Raw genomic sequence first — 27,890 nt, 5'->3', positions numbered from 1 at the left:
TTAGACGTGGGAATTTCAGTTTTTATTGTTTCCACATTCCATTTGAAGGTACTGGGCAACATTTTCAAACATTTAAACATGCATCTACATCTCTTTAGAGATCTAAAACCAGATCATCAGAGCCAGCACATGTGAAAATAAAAACATACATCTTGGAGGCTGAGTCCAACTTCTTGATGTCCGAGTTGGTCAAACTCCATTTCAGAAAAAGTAAGGAAAGATATGTCTGTGCCTGAGGCAGTCAACCAGCAGGCTAAAAAATATCACTTGAAACTCAGTATTATGTGTGTTAGGCTCTGACAATAAGTATCAGATGAAGAAGAAAACAGAGAAATGGCAGGAGGGTGTAAAGGGTAAAAAAAAGATGAACTATGGGAGGGACTAATGATGAGGGAGAGAATGTTTCCAGTCCCTGTTTAACATGAGGACTAATCTTGGAAACATGGGGGCAGCAAATCCTTGTGTGGTCAGGATTGAAATTCCACTGAAGCCTAGAGTTGAGTCATGGGATAACTGTGTCCAGAGTGATAACTGTACATTAGAAGTAATTATTTGAACAATGCTTGTTTTCATACACAGAGGAGAACCATCACTAGATAATCAGAAGAAAACAAATTCAGTATCAGTGTAAAAATCCTGCTTTCTGTGGATAGTGCAGTGCTGTATCCATGGTTAGTGTTCTTTGTGAACAAGGATGTTTGGTCTCACCATCTTCTGGAGATACAGCACTGGGGTTGTAATGGACTTCAGCTATGGGAAAGAATTGGGAAAAAATTTCCATTATAATTATTTGGTTTAATGTATTTAGAAGGAATCCTGTAAGAGTATATGCAGAACTCACTGTTTTAACACCTTTGTGGAAATAACACAAATCAGCATGTTTCCAAAAACAACTAGGAATGTTGGTGCTATTCCTGTTTCAGTAAATGGCTCTACAACAATTTCTTCATCTTGGAAGGCAAAACCTTCTGCTGGGATTCTTCTGGATTAAAAAGACTCACAGCAGGTCTTGTTCAGCTTTCTGAATCCCCAAGATCTCAACTCTTTTGGGAATGCAATTCCAGTTAGGGAGCACTATCGTCTATCTCAAGACTATGATGCTTCCTAACTGGAAGTAGGTCCCATGTGAGTAGCAGCCAGCTGGCCCAGGGTAGAATATCTCTTAGATGCCTAAGATGGAAGCTGAGCAGGGTTCCCTTCCTTTTGGAGAAGAGCCATCCCAGGATTTTAAGGGCTTTCTTACTTTCCTTAGTACAAGAGAAGCCACGTGTAATGTAGCCATTAACCCCAAACCACACTCTGGCACAGACAAAGCAGTGAAAGATTTCCTATTTATTTCCATTGGTTGGGATTTGACAGTCACCATATGGAATATATTGCATTCCAGTCTGTGCAGTGCACACTGTTTTTCTTACCAATCTTAAAATTCCTATCTGGAGAAGACCTGGGAAGGAAATCTGAACCATTGGAAGTTGAACTTGTTCCATTAGAATTTAGACTCTGCAAAGCCTGGGATGGTGATTTGCGGTTTAAATGCTTTGGTGTAGATCCTGCAGTTGCACCTGACCCACTCCAGTCTGAAATCAGAGAGTGGAAGGCACAGGAACAAAATTCTGTACAGATGTCACATCTCAAACAGCCAGAGAATAACCACCCCTCAGACAGCCAGAGACAGCAAGACATCTCCCTTCTCCTTCCCAGGCTGAGCAAACCCAGCTCCTGCACATAAGAAATAGCTGCTAGCATGCCCAATATTCTGCATAAATTTCAGAATCTCAGCTTTATGAAGATTGGAAAGTCACCAAAAACACTGCTCACATAAGGGAACACTGAATGGCATGTGAGAACAGAATCAGAGACCAAGCTAAAATAATTTTTGTAAATCTGCAGTTTTTACTGCATGCTGCCAACCCATCATCATATCATATAAGCAGTTAATGGGAGAGGATAAAGACTTACTAAAGAAGAATCATCCAATGCAATGCAGAAAGTTTACTGAGGGAGCCTTATTTCTTAATGTAGAACAAATGTGGCACCAGTAGCAGACAAAGACTCATGAGTCAAGCTAAACAAACCCCCTCAGTGCTTACCAGAATAGTTACTCAGACGGAATCTTCCCCAGCAGAAGTGTACTCGGCACTGCTTCACTACCTCATCCTTCATTAGGCAGTGAAACACAAAGATAAAGAACCCTAGAGAAGCAAGAAGAGAGATTAATGTGTTTTCAGATGTATTGTCCAACCCAGTGTCCCTTTTCTAAATGTTTGGCATGCCCCTGATACTAGTAATGTTCTGCATGGGCAGAGAGGTGGTCCCTGGGCCAGCACTGGGATCTTTAAGGTCCCTTCCAACCCAACCCATTCTGTGATTTTATGATTCTATTGGCCCAGAGTGGCACCAAGTCCTTTGTACATATGGAAGGCTGATAGGAAGAGATTTCTGCAGATTTTTTATAAGAATAATCTGCAAGTCACTGTGGATTTTATCAACCATTTTTATGCCCAGATGAAAAGGATTGTGCCAACTCCTAAAAAGGTGTGTTTACTGGGACCCATATTTCCAAGGAATGAATTCATGTCTTTAATAGTCTATAACAGCAATGCTGTCTAAACAACACTGTCATCCCATTGCAACAGAGCCTTCCTTTTAAAATAGCTAAACCCTGTAATACAGAAGCTCTCCTCTTCCCCTATGATTGAATTACATGATGTTACAAATTTATTTCTATTTTGCAGCCCTAAATTGTTGTATTTATAGCACTACTCCATTGAGAAATTACCTTGCAAGGTGTTAAAAATGCTGAAAAGATACAAGAAAAATATCCTCACTTCTCCCCAGGCAAAAAAGACAAAGCCCCAAGTTAAGCCCAAAAGGAACATCAAGCTGAAAGCACTTTTGAGGTCTTGGAGAACACTCCGCTTGAAGAATCTGGATCTCTTTTGTGTCCTTGTCTTCACAGAGTGGATTTGGAGGAGAACAGTGATGAACATGGCTGTATTTGTCAAAAATATCAAGAAGAAATAGGCCACAACAGAGATGTAGAACACTCCACTGTCCTGAATCCAGCAGCTGCAAGAAAGGGAGGCATGGATTCAATATAAGGAGTTGTGAGAGTGAAACTCAGGAAGCCTGGTTGCCCAAATAAGTATCCTGTATGCTTCTCCAACACTCAGGGCATACCCTAATGCCCATTATTTTCACCCAGTGAGGACATTCATGGAATCTCTCTGCTTGCCTTTTCTGATGGATGTTACAGATATTCATTAACTTTGAGATGTTACTATTTCTGCCAAATTCAGATAAACATGACAATTGTTTCACAACTTAATGATGTATACACACAAAGACACACTGCCTTAGGAAAACCAAGTTAAATATGACTTAATTAGGAGTCTAAATAATAGCATGCCACTGGTTAGCTTTTCCTTAGACATAAACTAGTGTCTTTTTGCTAACAATGAATAACAATTTTCCCTCTGAGGTGTCACAGGGGTGTGTTGCCTCTCTGATGGGATAAAATTCAAATATTACAGGTAATCTTCACCAACAAGTGATCAGATTGTGCTAAACAGAAAACAGGTGAAAAAAATGGAAGCACTTTTGCTATAAAACCATTTTTAAAAAGGATGAAAGAATGCAGTGTTTTCCCACTGGAAAAGAGAGGAGGCTGAGATGATTTAAATAAAAGAATTTGAAATTATGATGAGACAGTGATATGAACTGACATTAAAAAAAAAACAAAACAAAAACCCACAAAAAACCCCACAAAAAAACCCCAAATCAAAACACAAAAAACCAAACCAAAACACAAAAAACCAACAAAACAAAACAAAACAAACCCCAGAAGCAAACGTGCAAAATCTTTGAGCAATTATTGTACCTTCACATTTTGCCAGAAACCCAGAACACAAAGGAGCATATACCAATGTCCCACCAGACCGAGCTAATGTCAAGTAAAGAAAGAGATTTCACAGAAAACAAACAGGGAGTTGACTGGCAGAAGCCTTCCCTGTCCTCAAGCCCATTTCACTGATGTGAGAGTTACTCTGTGCAGTAGCCACGCATCCAAAATGATTCAATGAACCAGAACCACTAAAAGGAGAGGGTAAAGATGGGGAGAAAAGACAAAAGCAAGAGAGAAGTTGTTGCCTTCTGGTTATCTCTTGTATCTTTCAGATACTCTGGTGACCATCAAAAAGCTGAAAGCATTGTACTTACAAATTGCTGTAAGGATTGTTCTCAGAGTGCGACCCATTGCCATAGAAGTCTTTGTTTATAATGAGCACAAGAATAATTACAATAGCTGGTATTCCTAACGTGGAAAGCAAGGGAAAAAGAAATATTTTGATTTAAAAGAAAAAAAATGGAGAATATGGAAAGATGTCAGATAATCTCTGATGAGTAATTACAGCAGACATATGCATCTTAGGATCAAAATCTACCCCCAAAATCTCCTTCTGAGACAAGCGTAATTAAATATATGGCATAGCAGGTCGAATCTCCCTATTTATGTAAATCACAAATGAGTAGGCATAAAAATATCCGTGTTTGCAAAATGTTTGTGAGTGTTCAAACATCTCCAGAAGGGATCCAATCTGGCAAAATAAAACCAACTGATTATTACAAAAGCTGAGTGTCAAAAGATAAGCAAACCACAGCATTTTGTGTTAAGAGCTTATAGAGGCAGACGTTTTCCAGGCAGTGTTTTATCAGTCTTCCCTTCCACTCATTTCCCATTTCCCACATTTTTTTCAGTCCTGTCTTTTCTGTGGAGAACAGCTGCTGCCAACACCATCATGGATGGCTGCCCCTGAGAACAGTTGTGTGCAACGTCAGATCTGAGGGTAGAGAAGACAATACACTTCACGCTATTCAAGAGCCAACCTCCCCCCACTTTAAAACAGCATCTAATGGTGACCCAAATAATGCAGACCAAATTCTGCTCTAGGTCAGTGCCTCTGATAACACCTTTTCTAACAGCTGAACCAGCCTATGGGCTATTTTTGTTGTATTTCTCCCAGATAAGCCTCTGATGCTTGTCCAGGGAAGTCCTCAGGAGAGCAATGAATGAAAGTCAAATCCCCCCTGTGTGGGGTAATCATGAACAGAATGCCAGGTATTCTGGACACAGGGCTTGGAGAAGGAACTAAAAACACCTTTGAGCATCCCCAGTGCAAGGGTGAAGGCTGTGGGCAGCTCATACTGTTGCAGGCACACACACAGATGTGAGGTACCCTGATAAATCATTCCTGTAAGAACAGGAGGGGTAGGAGAGCAGTTCCTTACACTCACTTTCACCTTTTCATTTGACTGTGCAGGGAGCAACAGGCACTTTATGCTAATGTTTCCCTGAGCAGAAGAAATTTAAGCTGAACCTGCCTGGGGGGAGAGATCCATCCTTACAGCTCAGGTCATTTCTGCTAGCTCAGTGTTCTCACTTGCTTTTGCAAATATGCCCCAACTTTAGAGAAGTTGACAAGCCCAGAAGTGGAGAAGAAATCTGCTTGCTTACCCCAGCCAGCAATGCAGCATTTTAGGATGTACTTTGGGACATAAACATTGAAAACTTTGACAAGAGCCAAGTAAAAGTGAACAGACTCCAGGCACATCCACGTGAAAGCTGAAAGAAGGAAATAGTGAAGGAGCATGGCCATGGTGATGCAGAGGTCTGGCTGGTTGAATGAGGACAGCCAGGAATTGGTGAGGAAGACCATGTTCAGCATCAGCAGTGCAGCACAAAGGTTGAGCAGGATTTTTGAAGGATTGTCTCTCCGCAGCTTCCTAAAAAGAAGGGGAAAGTCCACAAGGTTATCTCTGCATCATCCAGTGTACAGCCATTCTATGGTGCTGTGAAACTTAGGAACATAGAAGTTGCTGAACAGTTTTGACTGATGCTTGTATTAAAGCATTAAGTGATTGAATCCTTCTAATTTCACCAGAGGTCAAAATAAAGCAATTTTTATAATGTCAGCTCTCAATCTCCCCTCCTGTGTATTACAGCATCAAATATTAACAAACGTTCTTATAGTTGCTGCAAATCCATTATTGCTAAAATATTAAAAGCCATGTGAGAAAAAGGATCAGACTTACTCAAGGGTTAAATATGTCACCAGCGTTATTCCCAAAAAAAGGGAAGAAGCACCACATCCTGCATAGCTTATCACAGTTAATATATGATCATGTGTGACATCTATTTCTGTCCGGGCCAAGTCCTGTGTTACAAGATAAAGAATCACAGTTGTTTGCCACTACAGATTAAGAAAATTCCTGTACACATTTTCACATTGAAAAGAAATCAATTCCTGTTCTGCTTACTGCTAATTTTGGAGGGTTTCCATTAACATTTTTATGCGTTTCTTATTGTATAGTCCTACAGGATATCCAAACTAGTAAAAATGTGCAGTATTTAAAGTATCCAGCAATAGGTTGTGAAGCTAGAAAAGCTGTCCTTCAGGAAACACAAATTCAATAAGGATTCCAGGTTCTTGACAAAATTATTCCTCTGGAGCTTGCTTTGTAAGAGAAACTATTTTGTTTCAGTGGCAGCTGCCATGCTTGGGAACTGCACAAATCTGCTAAATGTCTTGGAGTGTGGGAGGATCCTCCCTGTCCAGAAAGCATCCCTCTGCAAAATCAGCTAGGAGGCTGTGCTCTGCTTCTCCACAGCTGCTGAAGGAATATTGAGAGGATTTTGTTGTTCCCTGACACAGTTTCTCTTCTATTTGGTGAAGCTTTGAACCTCAGACCAGTAACCCACATCTCTGATGTTGAATACTTGTAGGTGTGCTGATTACTAAAGTGGCAGTGAGAGGTATGATCTTAAAATCAAACTGAATTCTCTTCATTTGAATGGGAACTTGAGCAAGTGTCCGAACTCTGAACCATCTCAACTCCTCCCTGTAATGTCACATATTTACTCCTGGAGAGGGCTTTTGCTTCTGGTGGAGCAGGGTGATGCTGACCTCTAGGGGAAGCATCCTAAGGCAAAGGTGGGGCCATACCCGATCCTGTGGGCTGTATCCTACTGGGATTAGACAACTTTAATCTACTCAGTTTGCTTAGAACTTGCCTATCACTTTGCCTTTGTTGCAGCCCATTCTCAGGCAGTCATATCAGCTTTCGACATTTTACTTTTAGAGGCAGTTTTCTCTGTATTACAGAGAAATAAGAGGTGATACATAATGACATCTCCCACATTTGTATTAAACTTCAGTTTCTGATGGAGCATAGATAAAACATTCCAAAAGATGTAATGTCATTAGTTGCCACTGGCAGGTAATAAATTCAACACAGTATTTCCAACGCAGTAAATAAGACATTAAGGTTGATTAAGTTACACTGCAAAGAAGTACAAACTACATCTGTAAAATGAAATTGCCTTGAAGCAGGTGACATTTAGAGGACTTTATATCATTAAATTATTATAACTGTTTTATTTGTTATTACTGATTTTGGCAAAATTGCAGATATCTAACAGCTTGCATAGATATGAATCTCCCATCTCTCCCCAAATCTAAAGATGACTTTGTTTAGTGCCACGGGACTTTTTGGGAGATGATTCACAGAGTACTTACCAGTAGGACTCCAAAATGGGTAAGATGGTTACAAAAACAGATTGTGTAATTCATATCTGTATATTCCATTTCACACCCTGATGTATTCCAACCACCCAGTCCATCTGTGTAATAGAGAAAAAGGGATTTTTAAGTAGAGTTAGTCATGCTCAGTCATTTATAGCTCTGCAGCATGCAGGGTTTGTGAAGATGAGCTCAAGTTAGTACAGATTGCAGGGTCATTTAGCAGCACACAAGTGAGATTTCACACAGGAACACATCTTCTGTAGTTGCCTGAGAACCTCAAAATTTGGATGAAAGCCTTTGGTGGAATGAAGAAATATTTAAAGTCATTTACATGTCTGCACACACAAAAAGCAAGAAGAACCTAGTGCTGGGTGAGGTTGTGCTGCAGGATGTGGAAACACAAAAAGAAAGATGTATGTACAGGGCAGAGGATTTATGTAGGCAGAGTTTAGCACTGAAAAAGCCAGATCTTCTCTGATAAGACTGAATTTAGAAGTGGTGCCTTATGGCTGTGCTATACTTTTATCCATCTTTTTCTTCTTTTTCAAATATGTAGCAGCCAACATACCAAACTAAAACTAATCTTCTATTGCAATGCATGAAGAGTTAACATTTAGCAGTATTTTTAGGAGTTATTTGAGCCAATTAATGGGTTGATATTCATCGTGTGTTTGTGTCCACTTATCCTTTGTCTATTTTAGGCTTGAAAGCAATAATAAAAGAGTGAAACATAAGATTATTTATGGGGAATGTATGACACATTCAGAAGCTAAGCTTCTGATTTTAAAAAGTATATATTTTTGAACCCTGATAATTGCAGAACAAGCCTTTCCCACATGCTCTGAGTTAACCCAATACACAGTTATCTTTCTGTGTCTGTTGAGTGCATGAGACACATTCAAGGCCTGATCCCAGCGAAGCCCCCCTGGACCTCCCTGAAGAAACTGTGAGAATTCATCAGACATTTCATATAATTTCTGCTTTTTTCTTAGTCTAAGTCTTCTTACTGATATAGCTGCAGCTCTGTACTATGCCATACATGTATCCCTAGGGCTAACACTGATTACTGAGGTACCAACATCAAGCCAAAGCAGCAACACCAACTCAACAGGACAGCCCCGAGTCTCAGAGGTGCCACACCAAGGAGCCAAAGGCTGCTGGGGACAGAGCAAGTGTGGCAGCTCGGCAAATAACACTTACTGTTCCTCCCAAAGTCCCAGAAGACGCAGTGCACTGCTGCATTGCCCTGGAAGCAGAGAAAAGGAGGCTGTGACATTTATCCAGTATGTCTGTATGCCCTCTGCACTTGCAGAAGGTGCATCTTGCTCTGACTGGGGTGTATAACTAAGGCTGTGATTTGGGTTTGATTTCCCCTGCACTGCTCTCTGATTTTTTGCGTGGTGGTGCTGCAGTGGGTCTGTGGGTCAGGGGCTGCTGGACACTGGGGCTTGTAGAGCCAGCTGGGATATTGTCCATCTCATCCATGGCACTGAACCAGCAGAGTCCTGATTTTTGCCTCTCCCTTTACCAAGGGAAATCCTGGGAGTCAGTGATTTTCCCAGTTTTACCTGTATCTTTCAGTACCTTGTAGTCTTTTAAGGACAGCAGAAAATCTGACATATTGTCCAGCATAGACCAATTCCTGTGTCTAATCTCATTGGCTTCATGTGGTGTCTGAGATGTCACCCCAAATTACTGGTGAAATTCAAAAGTTATGACTAAGACCTAGAATAACAACCTGAGATTTTACACAATTAAAAAAAAAACCAACAAAACAAAACAAAACAAAAAACCCCAACAACAACAACAAAACCCACAAGAAACCTTTATTTTAGATTTTCAGTGATTCCTCTCTCTGAAACCAGACAGGGAAGACATGTAAGAACTGAACAGATGTAAATGGATATTCAATGTAATGTTTTCTCTTGGGGACATTCTAGTTTATTACTCATAATGCTGCAGCAAACTTTCCCAGGGCACAGATTCATTTACTTTTATTATTATTATATCATTAATAAAGTTTAATAAAGCAGAGAGTTTACAGGAAGCCAGCCTAACAGATAAGCTGTTAAGATGTGTGATCTGTAGACTGTCAAATATAATTAGGCAGAGAGCCAAAGATGTAGGTTTGGATGATAACTCATTAAATATTTAATTAAGATAATTTTAAAAGGTTGAGGGAAAAAATCTGAGAGATGCCAGATGGCCTGGTGAAGTAAAAATGACAGAAGAGAGGGGATATCTAGATAAAATTTCTGGGTATATATTTGCTAGAACTGAATGGAAAGAGCATATCTCCATAAAAGCAGCATTTCCAAGCTCTCATTGACTTGAACTTTAATTAAATTCATCTTATTGAATAATTTTGTTCTGCTCTGGGTTTGTAATATATTCATGTGGAGGTTGAACCTTAAACACTGACAACCCAGAAATGCTAAGGTGAAACTCAGTCAACAAGTTTGACCTGTGCCCATTTAGAATAAAATAGACTTCAGTTTTGAAACATCATTTTGAAACAAAACAAAGCATATTAATCTTGAAAACATCTTTGCAATGTCTTGGGTTTTTTTTAAGTTTACTTTTTTTGGTGACTAAACCAATTTGCTGAATTCAGAGCACAGATAAATCATTTCAGTCCAATCCAAAACCTGCTGGTTTTTAGCAAATAAGCTATTCCTTGGAAAAAAATTGTCCAGATCATAACAAGGAAACAATGAAAAGCTCTTGTGCTGCTAAGCATGGCTTTAGAGCGGAGACACAAACTTTAGTAACCTGCAGGAATTTATAAACACCGAGACCTGTGTGGTCTGTCAATATTTGGGTCTTGATGTAACATTGAGAGGTCAGGCAGTAAAGCGTTTCAAGCTTATTTTTCCTGTTCCCAGTTTACTGTAAGGGTGAGTGAAATCAGCTCTGCTTCATCTCATCCCTGAGGAAAGGAACACATCCTACCGTATTCTGGTCTATGTGCCGAAGAGTGACAGTCACAGGCTCTTTAAGGTTCTGAATTGATGCATTTTCAACACTGGCACTCACAACAAAAGTGTTCAACTTCTTCATCGTTAAACTGTCATCCTGCAGTGGAAAAACACATGCATGCCAAAAGAATCCAGGCTCTGCCTGCTCCCATTTTTTTTTCAATTGTACTTCTTGGAAATGGTGATCAGCTAAACCCCATGGGATGCTGCATGTAAAGTTGCTACTTCATTAGAAAATGTATTTAGCTGCAATTCCAGGACAGTCTCCACATCAGCTGAAGCAGAATTGAGTCTCAGATGCATCAGCTGGATGGAGAAAGCTGTATAATTGTTTCAGTACATTTAAACATCCAGTTGTACATCATTAAGCTCATTAGACAGTAGGCACGACTGTGAATGTTTCTTCTATGTGAAAAGTATTGCTCAGCACTCTGTATGCACCATCATTCCAAAGAAATGTCTCCCTTTTAAGTTATACCCACCCCTCCCGGAGTTAGGAAAACATAATAACTACTAGAATAATCCTAAATGCTGCACATCAGTGCTGCTATTATTTTAATGGAGACATAAATCTTGAAGTTATTTTCATGATGTTTGGTATATCCCAAGTCCTTAAGAGTTTAGTATCAGAGGAAGGTCAGGGTATGTTCTTTTCCTGCATAACAGAAGGATTAGAATAACATCAGCTACAGAAAATGAATGGAAAGTCTAAGGTTTACAGACACCTCTCAGAGCACCCTTGCTACAGACAAGGTTTTGCTGCATGAGCACATTTTCCCTGCACATTTCTCTCTCAGGCTGATGCTAACTGTGCCTGGAACAGACGACACTGTTGGGATTTCTTTTGTAGGCACTGGGAACAGCTGAGCCCATTCCTGCTGTGTTTGGGTTTGTTGGGAGTCGTAGTTACCGCGAAAAGTGAAGTAGTGCCAAAAAACTTAAACTGGATCTTCGAATGCTTGTCTGGGTCACAGTGCTCGATCCCTAGGAATTTCTTCAGGGATTTTGGCAAAAACACTGAGGCCAAGGCATTTTTGAAAGGGTTTTCTTGCACATTGATCTGCTGGAGAGAGATGACATGCTCAGAGCTGCTGTCCTCGGGTCAAATGCACAACGGGACAGAAGAGCAGGAGGGTTGTCTGGTTTAGTCCATGATTCTGAGTGATACTTTGCTCTCACCTGGAGATCCACACCTCTGTTGTAGGAGGTAATGCCAAAGGCCAGTCCTCCAAACGTGCTGGGATCTGGACGCAACACCAACAGAGCCGAGGAATTGGTTATGACCGACGTATTTCTGTCTGCACAAGTCACCTTGTAGCCTATCTCCTCAGTTGTCTGCAGGATACTTCAACAAAAGGAACAGGGAGAAAAAAAATACTTCTCTTGAAATGTTCTCCTAGCTTCATAACACACATCCAGGGAACAATCGGCTAAAACCCTCTGCTGTGATTTATGACCACGAGGAGCAAGCCCTAGAGCAGAATGGGTCCGTTTTGGGATAGATGCATTTTGTCTCCACAGGGTCAGGTGAGGGCAAGCACTTGAGTTAGCATGTTTCAGTGGCCCGAAAGTCTGGGAGGTGGAAGATACCCTCCTGCAGGGACCACACAAGGTGGTTCTGGGAAGACCTGAGTCAAAATTCACGCCCAGTCAAATCTGGAAGGCAGTGACTTGTAAAATCTGCTAATTTGACTATTTTCAGTCATTTAATTGTACCCTCAGGTAAAATATCACAGCCAGGATAAGTTAGTCTGCAAGGAACCTTTGGAAGTCTGTGCTCCAAATCCCCACCGCCCCAAGCTCTAAAGGTAGGGCTGCTGCTCAAGGGCTCATCCAGTAAAACTCTAATTATCTCTGAGGACAGACATTTCTGGGCCTTACTATCAGTGAGGTTTTTTCTAAGTAGACAGAATAGGCTGGAATGTAAAGGAAGCAGCAAATTAGGGTTGTTTAATACTCATGGGTATTAAGAGTCAGGGACAGCTCCACAGCTTGTTTGGCTCCCTTAAGGCTATCCAGCAATATGCAAGGAGGGATAAAACTCTATTGAAAATGTGAAAGACAGACTGAAGGAAAATCTTCCTGTCCTTTGGTCTGGCATTACCTTCATGCATCATCAGCCCCAGACACACCAGGACCCTTTCAGCCACAGCTGCCCTAGAGCTGCAAAGCCTGGAGTTCAGCTTCCCCAAAATACCAACTCTATCTCCATTAAGGATCAAGAATAACATCCTTGTCCCTAAAACCTTACATTTCATGGGAGGAGAATTCAAAGCAATGGATATTTCCCTTAAGAACCCCGCAGCCTATTTGAGAAGGCAGAGGTGGTGCGTGCTGGCAGCTATCACAGCCCCCACCCCACACACTGCAGTGTGACAGGCTTGGAAGAGAGAGCACACAGCCCAAACGATCACGAAGCTACCCAGTGCTTTCTCTCTGACAGATTTTCTAGGCTGTTTTTGGTTACTCCTCCTTGCAGACTCCTGGGTTTGGAAAATCAATGCCAAGTTGTCCACTGCAAACAACTGGGCTGTGGCATAGTCATGCTCCACCCAGAACTTCTAATTTATCATTGCATAGCTGTGTTTGAAAAGTCTTTATCAGCACAGGTAGAGGAGTGACAGAGATTTGTGTCTCCAGGCTGACCTGTCAACAGACCTCACTGCTGAGCCACAAAGATCACCTATGAGAGGAGGTGGCAGCTGGGCAGTCCCTGAGCTGCCTCCAGGTTTGGATGCCCACAGGGAACAACACTGTGATGGTGACTTCTGCAGAACTGTTTCTGGTAAAAGCACCTTTGACAACACAATAACCAATTTCTGCTGCTAATAACCACAAACATGTTTAAGATCCAAGTACAGAAATTGCTAAATCCCATGGTGATATTTTAATAGAGTGAATGAAACAGTCCATGGTGCCATTTCAAATTAGGAAGCCTCTTCTGGGCAAGTTATCTTACTTACGTATTGGTTATTTTTCTAATGTTCTGATCTTCTATTTCTTGCAGTGAAATATAGTCTAGTATAGACAATGCAGCCTTTGCAAGTGTCACACTCACATCTGCAAGCTGTACAATACCAGAAATTTTACTTGCAATGATTTCTAATTCTTCCACATGCAGTGTTGCATTTGGCAAGAGGTATAAAATGTGATCTATAACATCTTCTGCATTCTCTGAAAAACAAGGAAGCAGAGATGATTTATGTGGCATAGCTGTCACTCTGGCTATACAGCTACATGTGTCTATGTTAAATGCAGGAGTTAATCTCCTTCTCCTCTCTTTCCATATGGTCATAATGCTCCTGATCTACTACAAAATTATCTCCTAAGAATAAGTCAATAAGCCCTCAACATGTCAATGAAACAAATGTTGTCACTTGCGTTTGGATTTATAAATACTACCTGTAAATAATATTTACCTTTAACTTTTGCCATGTTTACAAGCATTTGTGAGTTTCAAATTAGACAAGATCCTCCCCTCTCCCCAAATGCTGCTTACCTAGTACCATAGCAAAAGCAAATTCTGAATGGTATCATTTGAAAAAATGTATTTGCCATTGATCATCTCATCATCCTTCTGTAATTTTTTATAGAAGCAGAGTTTTACACCCTGGGAGTCAGAGAGACTGTGTGCAACTGCAGATATCTTTCAATGATCTACTATTTGATGCACTGCTGAGGAGGTGGATATGGTATTGGGTTTGTTCACCATTCAAACAGCTTACACTGTTTGGCATAGCTTAAAAAAGATATAACCATGTGGTAATGTCACCTTATCACTTATGTGAACTGCAGCACCAACTTTTCAATTCCAAATACTGATTTGTGCTTCAGATATTATGAACTACTTTGATGTGGTAACAGAGACGGTATGGACAGACAAAACCTGTGACATTATTCATTGGTTATTTTCTTAGTTCTAAATCAAAGTGTAGAATTTGAGACAAATCTTCAAAGTGATAGCTAGAGAATTTTGAAGCACTTGCAAAATTAATCAGCATTAAAACATCTTTAAGATGACCAGGTGAGCAGGATGCACATAAAGCAATTTTATCACTTCCCTTGTTCAGATGTCCAACATAAGCATTATCTGAATAAAACTATTTTACTGTGACTCACTGTGTCACTGAAGTATCTGGTGCCTTACCTTCTGTTACCGTGATATCTTGGAGGCCTAAAATATTATTTGGAAGTTTTTCCAGTAGTTTACATTTAGTCATGTTTGGTTCCTTCCAAAAAGTTTGCTCTAGTTCAATACTAATTGCACTGAAAAATTAAAACAATGTACATTGTTACAGGAAAAAATACATAATAATGATGTTCCTCATATTTCCCACTCAGGTAACTAAGAATGTAATTCATTAGCCCAACTTTAAATGGACTTGCAAGTCAGATCTGACTTAGCACTTGTTCAGCAGAGTGGGAGCAGAGCCCAGATGCCAGAGCCCTTTGAAATGCACCTGGAGGTATTGGAGGGGAGGGAGCCATGAAGGGATGGCACAAAATGCTACAGTGCTTGTGTTTCCCCTCCCTGCCCAAGCAGAAAGTCCTGAGGCCACTGCAGGTGATGGGAATGATGCCACACTCCCTCTTCCTGCAGCCCTGTATCCTTTGCATCCTCCTTGGCATGGCACTGCTGCCATGACAGACTACCACCTGGTTTACCATGACAAAGCCTGGTGATCCCTCCTGTTTTCCATGGAGGAACCAAAACAAGATGATCTCATCACTCACCAGCTCCTCTGAGCAGACTGCAGAGGGTTTTTCCTGCAGCTGACCTCTGCTTCGGAGCCTGGACTTGTTAGTGGCCAGGAATAACTCCCCTTGTACCTTGTGTGTGAGAAGCTTTCCGGACAATCCATCAGTGCTGAGGAGGAAATACATAAGAGCTCTTTAAAAAGATTTAATAGTCAAAAAGAAGTTCCCGCTGACACACAGGAACCCAACTGTTCTGTGGACCTTGTTTCCTGATGGGAATGAGCTGTAATTTGCAGACTGCATAGGAGTATTTTACAGGTTTACTATCTGCAAGAAAGCATTTTGTTTAGATTTGTTTAGATATTTGGTCTCTTCTTCTACACTTTTTTACTCTTTTGTTTGACAAGGTCAGTTCTCAGGTACAGTGTTAGTTTCCAGCATCGCAAACCATATTCAATGACAGCACATCCTGCAGGCTTCTCTAATCTATCTGAAGGTGCTTTCACACTGCCCCTCATTATCCCATCAATGTCTTTCCTCCAGGCTTGTAGTGTTATCCTCTGCAACTGGTATTTTTTAAGTCACTGGTATAAAATGTTTTAAGTTTCAGGTATGGTCTGTTAGCTCTTACCTCTGTCTTACTTCTGTATTTTAAGGAGCAGCAGAGATTGTAACCAAACCAAGAAAGTACTTGTTTACCTCCTGAGGTTTGGTCCAATATGTACAGACATTACACAAATGGCAGTGAGTTTGGTTTGAGTGTTTGGCTTTGGTGTCCCTGGAGCACTGGCTACCAGCAGGGGCTCCTGGATTTATACCTGAATCAGCCTGACCTTGCCTTCATTGCAAAGGTGCTCAGACCTGCCTTGGGACCAGGATTCAAGTTTTAACTTACTTCCATTTGTCTGGAACCCAAGTTTTTTATCTTGCTGTCACTGCATGATATTCTACAGCTTGTGCATCAGAAGAGGTCAGTCTGGCTACTTCTTAAGGGTGTTTTCTAGCCTAACGTCTCCACAAAATTTAAATTTGATAAAACACTTGTAGCCAGAATTACAAAGCATGTGATTTCCAACGAGGTTTTAGTGAAATAATACCTATTGACTTCACAGCCACATCTTCAGGTTTGACACACAAGGATAATGGTCCCTCTTTGTATGTGCCATTCAACAGCTGTTTGATCCTGAGACTCAGCACTTCTTGTATTTCCAGAGAGGTGGCCTTTATAATTGCCTTACAGATGTAGCTACAAATAGAACATACAAACAAGGCTGCCATATTAGTAACATTTCACAATGTTTAAAGTTTGGAGTGAGCCAATCATAAAACCCTGTGTCCACCAGAGGTAGAAGACTCCATGACTCCCTGGAAAACTATCTAACTAACCACTTTCAGTATCTCTGGTGGATTTCAGCTTTTCCTCCTCAGAACAGCTATTGTGCTAAGTGACTGGGCTGGCTGACTCTAGAAGGTTTGGAAAGACAGTGCCTCTCACTGAGTGGCTTCAGTCATGGCAGAAAGCTCCAAGAAGCCATGAGTGGATCACCTCAATGGACTTCTAATTTAACTGAGGGCTAACAAGTGAGATTTCCTTAGGGTTGGGATGTTTCATGTGTTTCTAATTCACTCCTATCTCCACACAGTGGTCCCTCATTCCTCAAGGCTTTTCTAAACCATTTGCAACCCCTTGAAGGTGATGGGAACCCAGCTCCCCCTCCTCCTGGCCTGGGGTCAGAAGGCAATCTGGATTTCCTACAGGAGAGGTGCAGGATTCATTCTGGTATCCCTTTGGGGCACTGTCCACTTACTGGCCCCAGTGAAGGACACTGCTCACAGCCAGCTCTTACGGTGCAGCACAAACCTCACAGCTTGCCATGGAAGCACTTTGAGTCTCCCAAGATTCAGGGTATGAGATGGGAACCTTGGATGCTCAAATGCATTTCCCCAAGTCAAGCATTACTCCATGTGTGCTTTTCTGGTCACTCTGAACTCAAACAGCCATGGAGGGGTATAATTCCTCCTCACCCTAAATATGAAATCAACATGAACTATGGAAACCCAGTTCAAAACCCTGGATCTTACCTTTGTGACATCCGCTTTACCTTCCCCTTCAGGTCACATAGAGGGACACAGAAAGTTAGAAGCTGGTTAGAATCAATGGGCACAAATTGGATTTTAAGGAAAGTAATCAGCACAAATTCAATGTTCTCATTAAAATGGAGCCTGTTGCTTTAAGTGTTACTGGAACCTGACTCCATAGAGCAGCCTTTGTTTCACAGTACTGCTACAGGTCCATCAGGATGATTTAGTAATTTCAACAAAACACAATACTGTCAGCATTTAGACCCTGCAACTACTATATCCTCTATGCAGAGGATAAGAAAAAGTAATTATTTAAATCAGAAAATAACAAATTACATACACGAGTCCTCCTATAGGCACTGCTTTGTAGATAATTACCCCTGCAAGAAAAAGAGAATAGAAAATATTTCACAGTAGCATATAAATATAACACCCCCCCTTCTGCCATCACCTAAAATACCTTCTGACCACAATGAGCCAGACTTTGCAGCAGAGAAGTCATCTTGAATTCAGCATGGATATATCTACAGAAATCACCAAGACCAAGTATAACAGAGATGCATCCTGACAAAAAACTCTTCTTCCAGAATGGGACCCACCCTTCCCTTAGGGCTTTTCAAATTGGATTCACCCCATGTGAACAGTGCAATGGGTTAGTGTATTGTCATTTGTAAAGCAAGCAGTAACAAGATGTGGGTGTTCAACATGCTGGAAGTTGTGCAGACCTGGAGGTTTAGTTTCCACCCTTGTCATGGGCTGGTCAGTTGTGAAATGGGTATTTGGAATCTGGCTGCTAAAAGGACAGAAGGTCAAGGTGACATCACTACACAGCCAGAACCTTACCTGATTTTAAAGTTTGTCACAACAAATTCTTCTCCGATAAAGATTATACTAAACTGGAAAAAAAAACAATAACATTTTTATTAACTTGATTTATCAATACTTTTTCTACAGCTGCTTGTAAATTTAGAATTGTCATCAAAATTCTAAATCCTGATGAAAATAGCTACGAATTTTTGCAAAGTTTTAACACTTTTCCCTTCCTTCAGAATTTCTTTTTGTCCTGTTAAAAATGTATTGGATAACATGATTCTGAAACACCACAATATTGTTACATTTCTGTGTTGTCCCAACAGTTTGCATTCTGTACACTGAGGATTGGACTAGATGACCTTTAGAAGTCCCTTCCAACACAAACTATTCTATGATTCTACCAGCTCTCCTCCTCATTTGATACTTGCTAGAAACACATGAAAATGAGAAAAGCAAGCTACTCACCCAGTGTTCAAGAAGCCTCCTTGCATCGTAGTAATCAGGAGCTCTCTTGGTTTTGTAGAAAAGAGAAAAGTTCATATGGACATTAAAGAAGGTGACTGTAAGGAGAGAACACAGGTGAAATGAATCCTGTATTTTGCACAGCAGGCGCCTGCCCCCCTTCCCATGTCCATACCCCTCTGCAGAAGCACAGTTGTTTTCCCATTCCCTTGCTCACCAAAGCCCTTTGGGATATCCCAGACTGCAAGTGTCCAAGTTTTGATTGCTGCTGCATTGCTAGAAATTTTATTGAAGAGCTCAAGGGCCCAAACACGTGGTCATGTTATCACAGCTTAACAACCGAGTTGTGGTTCATATCTGAGTGTGCATGGTCTTGGCTTTTACTGTCTGCTGAGAGTGCTCAGGAGAAACAGGAGGATCTGCTGCCACGGGACACCTTGCTAAGCAGCAATGGCTCAAACATGTGTCACCCCTACAGTGTCAGTCAGTGTCAGTGATGACCACAACAGCATTTAAAATGCCACTGTTGAGCACTTACCTGGAACAACACCATTGGTACTACTGGTCAGAGGTAAAGGGGGCAGTGTAGGAGCCCTTGTTGATGATGCTTTCCTCAAGCCTGCTGGAAAGAACAATAAAAGGCCTAAGAATTCACACTGGCAAAAGCGTAAGGAAGAGAATGGTCTAGGTGAGAGAGAGGTTTGAGCCCTTCAGTGAAGGTCATCGTAACAAGGAGCTGCTGTGGTTCCACAGACCTCTGCAGGATGAAGGCAAAAGGGAAAACAAACACCTGGGTTTTTATTTATTTCTCCAGAGGTAACTACAGCATAACAAGGGAGAAAACAGGATTTGCAGGGTTTAGATCCCAAGGAAGACAGGAGGCTATGCACCATTATCTTTTTTCATTTCTTATGTTGAAGGGCAGTTTTCTGTGTTCCCTTCTTGCCTGTGTAAGCTGTGCCAGCCTTCAGAGAAAGGCACTGGTCAGACACTGAGTGCTAACGGGTTTATAGGCAGTAATGGCTGTGAGAGGAACACTGATATTCGTGGTCTCTGGGTAAATGGTAACCTGACATAATGATTCCCATTTGTTTTCAAAGTAAAGAATTCCAAGAATTCATTCGTAGCTAATTTTTCTTGAAGTGAATCACCTTGTCAAGCCAGATATGACTTTTCATTTCATATGCAATCTGCCATATCACCAGGCAGACAGGGACAAAACAGGTGATGTTTGTCACATGTACTACAGAAAATTGCAGTGAACTGAATCACTGTGTAACATTACAGGCCTTGGTGCTGAAAGAAAAGCAGGATCACAACATTTTGCCCTAGAAGTACCATTTTCTTACAAGGCTTGTAATTTGTGTTTTTTACTTCACTCGAATGACTGTCAGAGACTTGACATTCTAGCTCTGACTAAGAGAAATAAACTTAACATATGAATGCAAAGCCAAATGTCTATGAATAAAGAGTGTGGTCAGAAATAAGCAGTATAAGACCATGCTTCATAAAACATTGTTTTTCTCCACAGTAGTTCAAGGTAAGGAGACTCACCCATGCTTGAAATACAACAGCCCATCTCTGACTCACTCAAATCAGTGGCGATATATCCACAGACAATAATAGAAACAGGGGCTGTTAACAACTTGAAGTCTCCTATTTTTATCCTAAATGACTTCAAATTATCTTGTGAAGTTCAAAGGACGTCCAAAGTCAAAAGCCCCTTCTGAGCAGGCACCCTACAGTACACAGGCTTCTGCTTCCTGGACACACAATTGATTTTCCCCTTTGCACTAAGCCACAGGCTGTGAACTCAGCACAGAGTCAAACTGGAGCAAGGGGACAATAAAATAACTGAAGTCCAGCTCCGAGTTGTCTCTCCAAGGTTGGCTCTTGCAGACTAAGCTCAGACCCTTCAGTCTTCAGCTCAGACCTTCAACCTCCAAATGCTCCTCTGAGGTGCCAGTCTGTGTTTTGGTGTCACCTTATGATCTAGGAGATGGTGGTTTCAGCCGCTGTGGTTTCCTCAGCAGAGGTAACGTGCTCAGGGCTGGTGGAGAGCTGAGGCAGGAGGCTCCCCCACACCTGGAGGCAGAAGGATGGGGAGCAGGAATGATGCACCAGCTGTTCCAAGATCCAGCAACCTGCTTTGGCAGAGCACAGTCCCCGTTGCTGCCGGGGTGTGCAGAAAGCTGTAAAAATAGCAAGCCTGCTTTTGCCATGCTTGATGAATCTTCGGTGTGCATTTGGACATCTCTCCTCTTTACTCAGGCCGTGTGCATCTGAGATAGTAGTAAACTTTGGAAATAAGAGACCTAATCTACTTTGTTTTACTCTTCCATCAAAACACTAGCAAGTCCAGGAGCAAGCTGCCACATTGCCATTTCAAATCCATTGCCTGCAGTAGGTCAGAAACATAACCTGACATAGTGGGCATTTGCTGATTCTTTATTTGGAAAAAGATCCTCAGGCTTAGCTCACTGAGCTGCAAGACAGACCTCAATGTTCCATGCACAGAGCTCTTACCAACACTAACACTGTTTGACAGACAAGAAGCCAGAAGCATTTACTGAATTAAAAGTCCTAGAGAAAAAGGAAACCAGCTCCTCAAAAGAAAACAGAGGAACCTGGAACTAAGGGGATGTGCTTTTTCCTCCAGCACCTGTGCACAAGCCCTCCCCATCCTCACATCATACTACCATGAGAATACCCAGAGAGCAAAACTCAGAGGACCTGGCCCTCAGTGCTGCAGAGATGCAGATATTCCAGCATCCTCGGGGACTGTAATTCAGCAGCTTAAACTTCCAATGGAAATCTGTATGCCTCCCTGTGGTGCAAAGCTGCAGAGACGGTTCTGTGAGCCCCAGTGCAATGTTACAAATAATAAGTGCCTGTTTTCAAGCTGACAGAAAATGAGTGTCTTGTTCCAAGCTTTTTTTAAGAACCGCTGCCACAGAGGAAGTTTGATGAGAACACAGAAGGGCCAATGCTGTGCAGACATGATCTATCAGTGGAATAAATATTTCTTTCCTACAGAACTATAAGCACGATGTTAGGCTGTGATTTATCAAGCCATATCCCAAACTGTTTGAACATCTGGGGTTTAACTTGTCCCCCTGACTGTTCCACTGCTGCAGACCCTCTCCTAGGTAGGAGAAAACTGCACAGAGCTGTGTGATTACAGGCTTCTGTTCCTGTTATTATCAATGTAATACTTCAAAAACCATTGCCTCAAGGGTGATGTATGATAGCTCCCAGAGCCAGGCAGGATGAATCAGAAAAATCTGCTAGGGGAAAAAAAAACAACAGAAAAAGGGCCAAACAAAGCCCCAAACCCATTCTTACCAGGGATGTAACTCAGAATGCTGTTTCCATCTCCTGACAAATGAAGCATAATTACAGCTTCACAGATTATAATTTATTTCTTTCTCCTTCTCATTATCACCTGAAGAAAAATGAAATCTGTTTATTCTCACATGTCAGGGATCATTACCAGCAGGCAGGTGTGGGACTGGCCACCTGCATCCTGTAACTGCATTTGCTTTAATTAATATGTATGTAATTCCATTCACGAAATGAGGGCTAAGGCATGATGACAGATGAGATCTGAAGCTACAAAAATACTATGCCACTGATTTTTTTTAAGTCCTCATCAAGGATTTTCATTTGATAATTTAATAAATGGTTTATTTGGCATTCTGTAAATAAATATATATTGTTTCCAATAGACAAGCAGCAAAAATTAGACTAGCCAATATGAGAACTGCAATAAATATATTTCTGTATTATTGGCAGTCATTTTCAGATTTTGAATATTCAGCCCTTTCCAGGATTATTTAAAATTAAGAAGAAAATCAGAAAGCAGTGTGTGGGTGAGGTAGGGGGAGGAAGAGATGAAGACTGAGTCAGTGAGAGGATGAGAACACACACTTTTACTTCTACACTTTTAGCTAAGACCCAGCTGAGCTGGAAAAACAAAGGATTATCTTTAATATCCCTGGGAAAAAAGCAAAGGTAGAACAATAACTTTACTTCTACTATCAAGCAAAGCCAGTGCAATTGCTACAATAATTATAGCACTTACAAAAGCCAACACACCTTCTTAAGGCTTCCTCTGGCTATATTCGTGTGAGAAGTTTCACTCACTTTGCCTAAATGAGCCCTGGCTTTCCAAAGATGATGTAGGATTTCCAAAACAAAGCAGGCTGCCCAACTTCATGTTGCAACTGCATAACCAAGCAATGCAACATAAAACATCCATAAACAACACATATAAACACAAGAGGCAAGCCTTGCTGCTAAAGAGTGATATTGGGCATAAATAACAGTCTAAGACATGACATTGGTGTTGACATAGCACTTCCCCACAACATTTCATTACACAGCAACATTTTGGCACAACTACTTCTTACGTGGATGCTTCAGATTGTCTCACGTAGACTCAATATGTGTGATCCCATATGGACAATCCACATGAACTACAGCCAGGTGCAGCTTCCCCTGTCTGACAGATGGGACATCAATCTCAATACATGTTTACACTGCTCACTGTTATCCCTACCTCGTGTATCATCAGCATGAGTGCTACAGCTCACTCATGAATTCCAGTTAATTAAAGTAAGGAGCAGATTTATAGTGGAAGCAAAGGTCTTGCAAAGATCTGACACACGACGAATTCTCAAACATGATTAAATTTTAATAACATCTCTGTTACTTCACAACAGTCATCTTGGTTATTGTTCTTAGCAAGATGTCAGACTGCAGTAAGCGTCCTCCCAGTGTGGATCACAAAGTGGATCCAGCAGTTCATGGCACCATGGGCAAAAGTAGCCTCGGTGCTTGTTGGTGTAGTCCATCACTTGTGAGACATGCTGCTGTCTCTATTTGCTGACAACCTTTAAATATTTGGCTCAACATTTTCCAGACTGAATGTCCTATTCAGGCTGCACTGGAGAATCCTAACTAGAGAAAATCATCTGGTTCTTGAGGACTGCTTTAGAGGGAAAGAATGCTTTGACTATTGAAAGCGTCTCTCTAACCTGCTTTGTCCCACTAAAAAGATGCTCAAATTCATCCAGGTTATTTTTCTTGAAAAATCAAAGCCCAGGAACACTGAATGGGGGCTTTGATCTTAGGTGTTGGACTTTTCATCATCAAACATGACTAAACTTCTCATGACTCCTTGCCAAGCCAAGCACACACCTTTCCCACAGAATGAATGGGCCCAAAGGCGAAGGTATTAATTGGAAAAGGGAAACTGAGCCTTCCTCCTCCCTCCTCATCAGATCATGCCTCCACCATCCAGGGACACAAGTGGGGAAATGGGTCTAGTGACAGGCAGTGCAGAATGAGGAGTGCTTGGGTAAAGGCAGTGGGGCAGGGAGCCAAGAGACAGATGGGAAGGTTGTAATTTACAGCAATTGTTATTAGTGCCGGTGTGCTTTGGTGGAGAGTGAGGGAGGGTGCAATGAGGGAGGGGTGGGGAATCCCTCTGAGCAGAGGTTTCATCGCAGTCGGTGATTTCCTAATGATCTCATTGCCTTGGGCCCTGGTCCCATGAAAACTGGAGCAGGAGATGGAAAAAACTGCAGTGAAGTCAGGAAGTGCTGCATGTGATGGAGATGTGCTGTCTGATGGGCTGCTCCTTGTGTTCTCAAAGTGGACACAAAAATACCAATTACTTCATACTGTGACTGCTTTCCCTGTGAAGCTATCAGCTTACAGACAACTAGCAAAGATGAATTCACTGTTATTGTGGAGCACCTAAACATTGTGACATATCATTAGTTTTACAGAAATTAGTCAGTCTATCAGTCAGTTAGACAGTCTTGGGTTCCTGTTTTAATACTGTGTAGTTTAAATACCATGCAGTACATACAGACAGCAGGGCTGACCCTAAACACTGCTAAGAGTGCTTGTCCGTGAAGCAGCACCATTTGGGGCACACAACACACAGAAGCCTTGCAGGAAAGTGATTACTGTCATTACAAGTTGCCCAGAGGAGTTGTGGATGCCCCCAGAATTGTTCAAGGCCAGGCTGGATGGGACTTTGAGCAACCTGGTCTAGGGGAAGGTGTCCCTTCCCATGGCAAGGGGTGTGGAACTGGATGATCTTTAAGGTGCCTTCCAAACCAAATGATTCTGTGATTCTATGATACTATCATCTCACTAATGGCTTGAGTTAAATATTTTTAAACATATTGGAAGAAAGAAAATTTCAGAGTCCCACCTACCTCACTCTTTGTCAGGCCAGCTCAGTAGCAGATTGGTGCCCCAGCAAAAGGATAAACCACTAGAAGGCTCATCCAAAAGATGCCACCTGCCAGCAGCTTCCAGGGGATCTCAGTGGCAGAGCTTGTCCCTGCCAGCTTTACCTCATCCACAACCTCTGTATCAGGAAGAGCCTGCGTGGGGTGAGCAGGCAATGTCGTAAGCACGGCCACAGCTCTGCCCATCCTGGTCTCAATCTCAGCAGCAGTGACTCAGAGGCCATTAGACAGCCCCAAGCAGTGGAGAGTTCCCTGCTCCGTGTGACCCCCAGCCACACACAAGCCCCAAGAAGATAAAACATCGCAGACTCACCGCAGCGCAGCCGATGGTCCACGACGGGGAGGACGCCGCTGAAATTCCAGTACTCCTCCTTCCAGCTGACAGTGCTGCCCATGGCACAGCCCAGCAGCTCTTCCTGAGCCAGCACACGGTCCCACAGCTGGAAGTAGTACAAGCTGCCGATGAAGCTGTTGCTGATCCTCACGATGAAGCCATCCCTTCTCTTGTGCAGGTGGCCCAGCACGAGGCTGCCGTTGGGCTTCAGGCACCCTGCGCTGCCCAGGGCTTCGCTGTGCACGAGGTTCCCATTGCAGTAGACCTCCAGCAGCTGTTTCCCAGAGTCCCATGAGCAGCATACACTATACCACACAAAAAGGGCCAGGTCAATCTCAATGTCTCGTTTGGTGCCAAAAAGATACAGTCTCAGGTGCTTGTTTTCTCCAGAGAGCCCGAGTTCTAAGTCATTTATGTCAGTGGAGGTGGTGTTAGTGTCGTAGGAAAATGCTGCCCACGAGCTGACATTGGCTGTCCGGTTTAGGTCAATGCACACTGTGAACTGACAGAGCTGAGGGATGCTGAAGTTGACCAGGGATACATATTTATCATTTCTTCCTAGTAAATCCAGTCGTTCTTCATGCAGATCCCGTGTTTCTGTAAGAAAACGGCATTGGGAAAGAGTAAAGAAGGAAAATGAAGTGTCACTTGCAAAGAAAAAGCTGCCATATGGACTCATTTGGGTTCTTCCCTGAATGATGATTAAGAAAATTAAAACTTTCTTCTATTTCTAGTTTCTACTGCCTTTGAAATTTAATTGAGACCACCCACACTACCAGTAAAGAGAAGATGAATTTAACTTTGCAAAGGAAAAGTTGAAGTCCTCAAGACATGACAAATAGGAATCAACACAGAGTTCAGGTGTAGGGTCCATGTGCTCCAAGCCCCATCCAACTTGAACACAGCCTTGAACACTTGCAGGGGTGGGGCATCCACAACTTCTCTGGGCAACCTGTTCCAGTACCTCACCACCCTCAGAATGAAGAATTTCCTCCTAGTATCTAATCTAAATCTAACCTCCTTCAGTTTAAAGCCTTATGAAATCCATGGCCAGTGCTGGTATTGCAGAAGATCTGTGGCAGACACCATCAGACATCCCCTGGGTTGGGGGATGCCCAAAGCCCACTGGTAGTGGGATTAACCATCCCTATGGTTAATTCTGAGGGAAATTACTGTACCTGAAAGGAAGAAAAGATGAGCAGCAACCACCAAGATGCAAAGAGCCTTGTCAGCAGAGTGCTGTCCAGGGCCACACAGGAACCTCTTCATTTTTTGTGCGTGTTCTGAAAGAAAGATGTTGGTGAGCACCCCTTTCCTGCACACTTGCCTAAGAAATTCAAACTGCTCCTGCAAGTTGCTGGAGTGGTATTCCAGGAGCCCAGAATTCCTTGCTCCTCATGACTGGGCTGAGTCACTATATCAGTCCTCTCTGTAAAGGTCACAGCCTCACAAACCCGCTGGTTTCTGCTGGTTTCTAAAAGAGATGAGGTTTACACAACTACACTGTGAATGTTTTGTTCATCTGTCACAACTACTCTGCAAACATTTTGTTCATCTGTCACAACTCTGCAAACCTGTTAGCAACTTCTAACCTGCTTTGACAAAAGCAGACCTTGTTTGAAGTGGTGAAGTTCCTAAAAACGAAGGGAAAACAAGAAGAGAAAGCCCTGCCAGTGCCTCTCAGCTGGATGTGCCAACCCATGGTTATACCCCACAGACTCTGTGGGATTGTAGACCATGGAGCAGCAGACAGGGCAAGAGGTACACGGAGAAACAGGACACAAGGCTGCTTATGGACAGCACAGCCAAAAAAGTATTTATTCTCACCCCGGGCTCTGTCTACAAACAAATTTTCAGCAGCTTAATTGAATCCTGGGAACATAGGGAAGGGCTAGTTCCAGTATAAGCATACACTGAACACATAAAGCAAAATCCAAATATGCCACTCTAAACTGAAAGGAGTTTATTCTGTTGTGTGCTTCAGTCTGACTAAAGTTGCTTCCAAAATGACTACAGTTAAACCAGAGCAGTGGAATGGACAGGGAGCCTTGATGCCCGAGAGCCCCAGACTTGCTCCCCGTGCCCCACACGCTCCCCCTGGTGCTCTGTCCTCTACTAACTTTACCAGGCACCAGAGGGAAGGGATTATTCTTGTTTTGGGACCACATTGGATTAAATCTTCAGCTATTAATGAGTTACATAAAAGGGCTGTGAGGGATGAACTAGATTCTCAGATAGTCTAAGCTGGCCAAGTTCATTCAGTGGAGTCACTTGGCTTCACATGAGACAGAACCCTCACCTGGGGCTCCCCACAAAAGATTATGACACCCTGGCCACTGACAAAATGAAAATTGTCCCTTTGTGTTCAGACATGTAAAATAAACAATAGAAAATTACAACCCCCCCTGAGCTAATAACAACTGCCTCCATTTCCTTTAAAAACTGCACCTTATAAAACTTACAAGGTTAGGAAATGTCATCCAGGTGTCCATTTACTGCTGTGACAACAAATCTCTTCTCTCAGGCTTCTCCTTTATTACTCCAGCAATTATTTTCTGACTTTTGCAGTAACACTTAAGGAAAAAAGCATGCTCCCAGCCCATAGTACCTAAATAGGACTTATTATATATTTTCATACTTTCTTTTAAAAACACCATAGTTATTTAAAGTTGCT

The 27,890-nt window shown here is 42.1% G+C and overlaps 1 protein-coding gene across 1 annotated transcript; it reads right to left on the bottom strand.

The window, feature by feature from the left end:
* ADGRG4 (adhesion G protein-coupled receptor G4) lies at positions 1-26,491 on the bottom strand. The gene is made up of 23 exons (XM_064670048.1): positions 26,395-26,491; positions 25,196-25,813; positions 19,152-19,235; positions 18,617-18,711; positions 18,182-18,234; positions 17,679-17,718; positions 17,339-17,364; positions 16,354-16,502; positions 15,293-15,425; positions 14,706-14,824; positions 13,522-13,732; positions 11,738-11,903; positions 11,469-11,618; positions 10,533-10,655; positions 8,781-8,826; positions 7,575-7,678; positions 6,091-6,212; positions 5,513-5,781; positions 4,219-4,312; positions 2,780-3,069; positions 2,091-2,192; positions 1,416-1,577; positions 1-750 (listed from the first exon to the last, which is right to left on the bottom strand). Exons 1-23 carry the CDS (start codon positions 26,483-26,485, stop codon positions 623-625), a joined length of 3,375 nt encoding a protein of 1,124 aa, XP_064526118.1. The 5' UTR covers positions 26,486-26,491; the 3' UTR covers positions 1-622.
* Positions 26,492-27,890: the final 1,399 nt, after the last annotated feature.

This window comes from Pseudopipra pipra, chromosome 13 (assembly GCF_036250125.1).
Source record: "Pseudopipra pipra isolate bDixPip1 chromosome 13, bDixPip1.hap1, whole genome shotgun sequence".
NCBI classification, from domain to species: domain Eukaryota; kingdom Metazoa; phylum Chordata; class Aves; order Passeriformes; family Pipridae; genus Pseudopipra; species Pseudopipra pipra.
The sequence above is the reverse complement of the archived record's forward strand: the minus strand, read 5'-3'. Positions and strand labels throughout refer to the sequence as shown.